An 8,718-nucleotide genomic window follows, 5' to 3' on the forward strand; every position below is an offset into this window, starting at 1 on the left:
TAGCAATGGAATCAAACCAACATTTTTAAACACAAGAGTAAAACAAATAGATTTAACAGGAAATTGTTTAGATTAGTATAGTTAAATGTGTAAAGCCTTGTTAACATGTTCAGTTGTATGTGATTCTAAATGAAAAATAAATAAGAAAAGTAGTCTGCATATATTAAACTAAACCAGGATTCATGCAGCAAACAATATACATTTGCAATAAAGCACCCAAAGTAAACATTTTTCTTGTAACAGTCCATAAAGCAGTCCTAACCCTCTGCATAGGCAAAAGGGTATGTGCTAAGTGGAAGAAACCTCAACAGTGGATCCAAAGTGCAATTAACAATAAACAAAATGGCCTAATGAAGATGTGATTTAAGATTTTTCTCCTATTCATCACGAGTTGTGTCTTTGAAAGCATTTACAGAAGGCTGTTGTTCTGCAGTCTTTGAATAGGGCTGAGATTGGCGTGAATCGTTCTTTGATAACCTGCATTGAGTAACACAAAAGAACAATATTTTAGCATTCTATTTTATTAAATACACATTTTAGTTTAGCTATACTCTACTCTGTCTAAAATAATTCTCTTTGCTTAACAATTGATAGAAATGCAAGAGTAGATTTAATGCACCAATGTTAAATGATCCATCCTTGGGTGTCAAATACATCTGGTATGCCAAATTATTTTGTAATTTTACTTAAAACCTTTTTACAACTTATTCTTTAGGATAATGTTCCATGTGCCGTGGGTATAATCATTTTTTTATCTTTTTATTGGGGTAGTAAGCATACAGTACATCACACATACAATCCCAATTCCAAAAAGGTTGAGACGCAGTGTAAAATCTACATAAAAACAGAATGCAATGATATGCAAATCTCATAAACCCATATTTTATTCACAATAGAAAATAGAAAACATATCCAAAGTTTAAACTGAGAAAATGTGCCAGTTTTAGAAAAAAATAAGGTAATGTTAAAATTGATTGCCGCAACGCATTTAAAAAAAAGTTGGGACAGGGCCATGTTTACCATGGTGTAGCATCCCCTCTTCTTTTAACAACACTCCGTAAACATCTGAGACTATATATATATATATACACAGGGCTTGAAAAATTTGGCAGTGTCTCACCAGTCAGTCAAAAATTTCACCAGTCAGCATGATCTGACTATAGCCTTGCAATATATGTTAAAACATACATTGCTTTATTATTTTTTTATTAACCTGAATTCCAGGCAGATAGAAAAGACCCAAATGAATGCAGCTCTGTATTCACTCATACATAATTGCATTTATTTTTTAATCAGAAAGCAGTGTAAGTGCATACATTTTACTTGGTATCAGCGCTCAGACTAGGAGGGGAAGAAACAGAGCAAGGAGCATATCAGTTGTGCTAGCAGTGCAAGGAGCATGGTGATGGGAGAAGAGTAGCATAGCTACTAAGTGATGAGCTCATCAGTGCACTGCTTCTTCTTTCGCTGTCAGTTCTCCTGCCCTGCAAGACCGTGCTGTGCGATGTGCAAATAGCTGTGTAAATATTGGGACTGGGTGCACAGAACTACAAATCCTTTGGCAGGTAATACAGCTCTCAAATACAGTTTGTATTTCATATGTGTTTTAGATGTGTGTCTGGAATTCAGTTTTAACAAAGGGATTATTTCTTATGGCTGTTAAATCATTTGAGATACAAAGCTATAGGCGCGAATTGTGAAACTGATGGGGTAGCAGTGTTTTAACTGCATTCATTGTGGGTTACAGAAGGTGTTGAGGGCCCAACCTTGTTTAGAGATGGTTGTTACAGTTTGATGCAAATGGTGACTCTAATACCGTTTCAAAACAGGGACAGAAACCTTCAGCATCATCTATCACTAACATGTATGGCATTTTAACCTTTCTAAGCCAGGGATTTCACAACCATTCACATGCACAGCAATGTAACTCAAAACATGCCCCAAGCTTTTGGGCACCGTGGAAATGGATTCTGCAAATAGAAAGGGTGGTTTCAAACTTTAACGCCTCCCATCATGTTCAAGACAATCAACATTGCATAGCAAATGGATTAAGGTAAATGAATTACCTGTGTGTTGATAAATGTTGGGGTATGGTCTCTGCAATTGATGGAGGTGCCCTCCGCACACCTTTCAGCAGTCCCGGCCAACAATCAAATAAATGGTGCTCGAAGTAACTTCACGGATGGCACCGTGCAAAACACGAGATTGAAGAAAATAGGTCACCAGCACTCCATAAGTTAAAATGAATGAGTCCTTTTAATGGACAATGATGTCACAGAAATCCAACATGAGCTCATGTTGGATTTCTGTGACATCATTGTCCATTAAAAGGACTCATTCATTTTAACTTATGGAGTGCTGGTGACCTATTTTCTTCAATCTTGGGGTATGGTCTCTAACACACATTAGAACTAAGAAGGCTGCTTGGAGAAGCAGCAAAACATCTTCAACATTACTGAACAAGTCCAAATAAATGTGACCAACTACTACTAGCTATACTATGACCTGGATAAATGAAAACCTTCAGAAAAGGAGAGATAGGGCTCGTTTTATTTAAAATAAGTAGTAAATGGGTGGAGGGGTTTATTTTCAAGCATCTTTCAATGATAAAGGCCACACGTTCTGGAATAAACATGACAGGGGGCTTGTATGCTATTAGCTGTCTTTGAAGATATAACATATATGCCTGGTGTATGTCAAAATCAAAATGGATAATGGGAGCAGTTTGCCATCAATGTAGGTATTAGGAACTTTGCTCATAGAAGCAATACTTCACTCAAAAGTCTGTACATGATTTACCAGTTAGAAACAGATACAATACCAGTAGGGCAAATAAAGTCAATGGGAATGGTTTACTAAAGGCAAACAGGCCTTTCAAGGGAATTTTAAAATTTACAAAGGAGTTTAGATTAGTTAGTGAGCTGAAGAGTTGCTGACATCACTTAAGCAAGCACAAATACTGTTATTTTTAATGTTCCTTGCTGGTGATTAGGTATTCTTTGCAAAGGAAATTTCCAGCACATTCACTAAGCTAAGGGAAAAGTCCCTGCAAAGTGAACAGCCTATTTGCCTATTAAGTTACATATTAGCGCTATTGCAGCTGTGCTAAAGTTGTAAAATCTCAAGGGCCATATATGTATTAAAGGTCTCCTGCCACGTGAAAGTTATGAAACTGGGAGGATTTATTATGCAAGCCATTTTTCACCCTTGCAAAAGAGAATGTCATACCCTGAGAGCTATAAAGTGTCACACACTGCACCTAACGCTGACAAGCCAATATCACATTCATGTCAAATAACCATTTGATTACAGAATACAACCACAAATAAATGCAATATTCCTGGATACAGAATGTAGTGGGAGTCTGAAATTGTGAAACTGGTAAACAAGAAAGGGATTAAAGTAAATATCTGAAATTACAGATGAATAGCAGGGGAGAGAAAATAAAAGAGAAGTGGAAAATAAAAAAGGAATTTCTCATTTTGCCCACTCAACTCTCATGTGTCTCTGCCTATTGAGTACATTTATTAGTCCAAGTGCAAGCCATTTTGAGCTTATCCACACACTGGCTTTTCAATCTGGATTGTTTACTTGAAAAACAAATATTAACACGAGTTTAACAACAATTACATTAATTCACCAGCATGTGGCCTGCTGCACCCTATACTTAGCAAATTAATTTCTATAATTATTATTTTTCTTCTCAGGTCTCTGTAGATATAAACTGTAGGTATATTACATAAAGGAGATCTAAAAAGGCACCAGCATCACATTAGGCATTCAGAACAAGCATTGTGGAATAAATAAAAAGGCTTTGCTATTATGTTTCAAAATATTTTCTTATTGTAAAAACACTGCATATCCCTGGGTCTTCCGAGTAGCAGCTTTTGCTTTATATTGTGCTTCTGTGCCATCTCAATCCAAGTCATCTCCCACAATGCCTTAATGTCACATGCACCTGAGAAGCTGGCAAAGTAGAGAGGTTGGCAGGGATTTGGGCAGAACATTAGGGAGGATGAGAATTCAAAGACTTGCACCAATCACTGGGCTTCTTGTAGCACCCATGTGACAATTACTAAGTTTCTCTGGATGCTCTGTGTGACTGCAGCGCCAAATATTCTGTTCCCACCCACTGAAGGTTGTCTCAACTTTGGGACACTACTTACTTACCCCTGACCCTTGCGCTCTTGACATAGGGCAGAGTAGGCTCAGGTTTTATTTAACCATACACCATGGCATGTTATGCATGTGTAACTCTCCTCAGAGTGTACAAGGCTGCCCAGGTCTTTTGGAGCCCTAGAAACACCACTGAGTCCTTCACTATCTTGTGTTGCTGGGTAGCCATTTTAGGAATGGCACCAGCAAGAAATCCAGGTGCCACCCCACTATGGTGCTGCTAAATCCAGTCATGCATACGCTGCAGTCGTCTCTCAGTCAGTCTTTTATTTTTGTACCATTGTAGTAGACAGCCACAATGTTTAATGTGAGTGACATGGCCAGCCTGACTGATTTCGAACAAACAGGACCTTTATTGCTGGACTTTTACAAACCCACAACCTGGGTGATCCCAACATTGTTTCAAATTAGCTTAAAAGACACCTATGCAGAAACTGTGGGTACAACTCGAGGGTTTGTGTCCATGGCCAAAAGAAGAGATGGTGCTAGAGGCACGATGGGGGACATGACCACAATAGTGTATTCTCAACACACATGTGATCATCCTGATAGGAGCTGTGAAATATATAGAATTTGAGGCTACATTTATAATCTGTACACTTTTTGGCACTTATACACAATACAGGGGATTTACTAAAACTGGAACAAAATCTGGAGCAGCTATGCATAGTAACCAATTCGCTCCTATTTTCTGCTTGTTCAGTTAAGCTTTTAAAATGAAAGCAATAAGCTCATTGGGTGCCATGCACTGCTGTTCCAGATTCTGCCTGCTCCAGTCTTAGTAAATTCCACACAATATATTTTGTATCACAGGCAACATACTCTTGTCAGACTGATTTTCAGTCCTCCGATTCCTCTGCTATTGGATTTATATCCAATTTGTGGTCATAGGGCTGTTTTCACATACAGTACATAGACCGACATACCTTTTTTTTTAACCTCTTTTCTGTTCAGCGTCACATATATCTGTACCTTCCCAAAATGCAGTTTGTAAAAATAGACATGAAATGACGGGGTAACCCGGGGACCATGTTCTGTTTTCATTTCACAGTGAAATTCTTATGGCCCTTCCAATGGGAACCAAAAGTCAACATTTGTCATTAAAGGGCACAGGCATTCACTGGACACATGAAACTGACCAGTGTCTATTTGCCCATCAGCAAAACTTGTGCAATTTCTCAATACAAATTAGTAAACTAAACATAAGATTGTAGTCCATCACAGGAGCGAGCTTGGAGTGATGACTACCTTAAAGCACACACAGGGACCATGAGGAACAAAAGTAGCCACCCTCCAGAAGGAAGGACAGTGTCAGCACGAATTCAGAGATGATTTGAGGATGAGGAGGATGCACAAATAAATTAATTTAGTACAAATTTGAGGATGAGGAGGATGCACAAATAAGCTACATTGTTGTTAAAAGTTAAGGTACTTGAATGCATTTTTAAGGTTTAAACGCCAGAGTTTAGTGTCCCTTTAAGTGCTTCTAAAATGTACTTGATGTTATACAGCAACCTGTGTAAAAGTTTACGGTAAACATCGCAATTTATTGAAAGTCCACTTTTTTTTTTTAAATGTGTGGAAAAAATTACATAGGTGCATATTTATTACTTAATTCAATGTGTTCATAGTCTGCCAGTTAAATATGTAAAACTTGTTATCATGGTAATTAGCCTGTTAAATGTTATTATTGACAGGGTTTTGTACATTTAAACATGGGTCAATAAACAGGCTGTCAATACAGTGAATTTATTGATACATATGACAAATCATAAAGGAAATTCTTGGATGTGTGATGATATATAGACTCACCATTGAGTAAAAAACGTGAACAGATTTGACACATCCAAGAATCCACTACAAACGTTTATTCCCGGTTACCATATTGCTCTCGGCATCATCTGTATGGACCATCGTCGCTGAGCCAGCAACCTCATTTACTCAATGGTGAGTCTATGTATTTTAGCCAAGTCCACTCTTCACATCAGATCACTCACCGTGCCTGTATTTTATTCAACTGTTGATCTCCACGTGACCGTATTTGAAGTCCCCACCTGAAATTCAACATATCAAGCATCGCACCACCTCAAAAGGGGCCCCCAACTCCCAAAGCTCAGTTCCAACTGATTACATGCGAGTACAATCATCCAACACATTCTTCACCCGCTCTACCATCTTTTATCTGCGCTAGGTCATCGTGCTTCTTCCTCCTTTTTGTTTCCTCTCCTCAGCATTGAAACCAACCCCCCCCCCCCTAAGAGCGCTCACCAAGTGGACCTGTCCTTCACAACTTTTTACACATGATCATGTAGAAGACTTACCACCCTTGCGAAGAGGTCTAGGCTTGCAATAGGATGTGAATTAAGAAGTATAGAGAGTCTATATAATCTCTTAGATTTTGTAAACTCAGTTAATATACAGGGAAGATCGATACACAGACACCCCACTGGAAAAAAAAGCTGGGAAGCTGCCAACTTATACACAGCTGAAATGGAAAATGTGAGAGGTTTCCATAAGGGTCTTAAAGAAGAATCCTTGCCTTGTATTATTGTTCATGGCTCAGTCATCTAACTCTCACAGTATATGTTGCTTTTTATCCCATGCGTCACTGTGGAGCAGAAACTTTGACAGCCCACTCCTCTTCATTCCTGACCACACTCTGCAAAGGAGACAGACTCTTGATTGACAGCTCTTATCTCACTGCCTCTGCACTTTCCAGGCACAATACAAAGTTCCATTTTCAGTTCTAATGCCTGTGCTGATTCCTGCCCCCTCCCTCTGCATTCTCTAAAAGTGAGAAGAGAGCTATCAATCAAGAGTCCGTCTCCTTTGCAGCGCATGGGTGGGAATGAAGAGGAATGAGCTGTCAACTCCACATCCACTCCAACTCTTACATGATGTAAGCAACTCCACATTCCTCATTGTTGCACTACTACACAGTCTACTTCAAACTAATTGATTTCAAAAAGGTAATTTAGATTTTTTGATAGTAAACATCAATCTTGCATTAAAACCCACTTGTATTATGTAGGGCAAGTTTATTTGTAGAAGTTGTAAATTTTCTCCCAAATTAGGAGGACCCTGAAATTGATGCCATTGAGTTTTACATGGTTTTTGCACAACAAAATCCTGCAGATGTCAAATATTCAAAGATCCTGTGCCCCTAAGAATTAACCAGTTGACATCCGCAGTGTTAAACCCCCTTCCCATCCAGGCCATTTTTTAGTATTCAGCGAAACACAAAGTGATAAATGACACTGTTGAAACTTATCACACAAATAAGTGTCACACTCTATAAATCTACACCAATGTACATAAATAAATCTATAATATCACATAATAGTCTGTCAATGATAAAGTGTCTTTGGTTTTTTCATTCAAAAAATGATCACAATAAAGTGAAAAATGGAAATATACTACCACAATGAATAAGAAATCTAAATCTTCAATCTAAAACAACCACCGCCATGGATCCAAAATCAATAATAGTGTCTACTCCGCCGTGAATCAGCTCCTCACCTCATTCCCAGACCCATATGCACAGCTCCCTTGTTAGTTCTGGGCAGGGAACCCACACCAGCACCGATGCCTCTGCCTTCCTCCAATACCGCATCCACTTGTCACAGACTTTCTAGCCAGTTTCAAAAGATCTCACTTCTCGAAGCACTGTCAGTTTTATAATGCCGCTTTATATGGAAAACACAGAAATTTCAAAAGCTGGTCCAATGAGCATGCCCAGTTGCCATGGAAATCTAGGGTATTATAAAGCTAGTTCCCGTCACAGACTGCCAGCCCCTGACGAAGTCAATCAGGACCTAACATGCTTAGGGTGGAGTCTCTGTGACATGACATCGAAGAGAAAGGTGATTGCGCTCCGAGCTTGTGAAACCTTGTTCCTGGTGGATTTTTGTCCTGTTCTTTTTTGTGGCTATTTGCAATAAAATCGAGTGTTCTTGTAAATAGAGCAGTATTTGAGTGGAAATCAGTCCGCACCATGATTTGCTTTATTTTTTATATGCACTGAGTGATATTGGCAGCACTGTCTGTGACAAGTGGATGCAGTATTGGAGGAAGGCAGAGGGATCGATGCTGGTGTGGGTTCCCTGCCCAGTACCAACAAGAGAGCTGTACACATGCACCTGTGAGTAGGTCTGGGAATGAGGTGAGGAGCCAGTTGTGCATGAATTCATGGTGGAGGAGACACAATAATTGATTTTGGATCCATGGTGGTGATTGTTCTTTCAGATTGAAGGAAGTGTTTCTTATTCATTGTGGTTTGCGGTTACAGAAGTTTTTCAATTTTTCACTTATTAATTGTGATCATTTTTTGAATGAAGAAATCAAGGACACTTTATACTTGACAGACTATTATGTTGTATTATGGAGCACTGACTTTTATAGGACACTGATTGTAGCATAGTTTTCTCATGTACAACATTCACTGCGGTTTTTAGCACAGTTCTCTGTATTGGTAATTTATGCAGTTTTGTTTTATGCTGATTATTCATTGTTCTTATAGCACAGGTATTATGTATACGTATA

The 8,718-nt window shown here is 38.7% G+C and overlaps 1 protein-coding gene across 1 annotated transcript in view; it reads right to left on the reverse strand.

Annotated features, from left to right (window-relative positions):
* Positions 1-377: 377 nt before the first annotated feature.
* The window catches only part of TMEM159 (transmembrane protein 159), a 59,894-nt gene continuing 51,553 nt past the window's right edge, over positions 378-8,718 (reverse strand). The window contains exon 5 of the mRNA XM_018562298.1: positions 378-477. Coding sequence (XP_018417800.1) covers positions 378-477 — 100 coding nt within the window. The remainder of the gene's footprint in view (positions 478-8,718) is intronic.

Source organism: Nanorana parkeri, unplaced genomic scaffold (genome assembly GCF_000935625.1).
Source record: "Nanorana parkeri isolate BGI_ZX_2015 unplaced genomic scaffold, ASM93562v1 scaffold570, whole genome shotgun sequence".
NCBI classification, from domain to species: Eukaryota; Metazoa; Chordata; class Amphibia; order Anura; family Dicroglossidae; genus Nanorana; species Nanorana parkeri.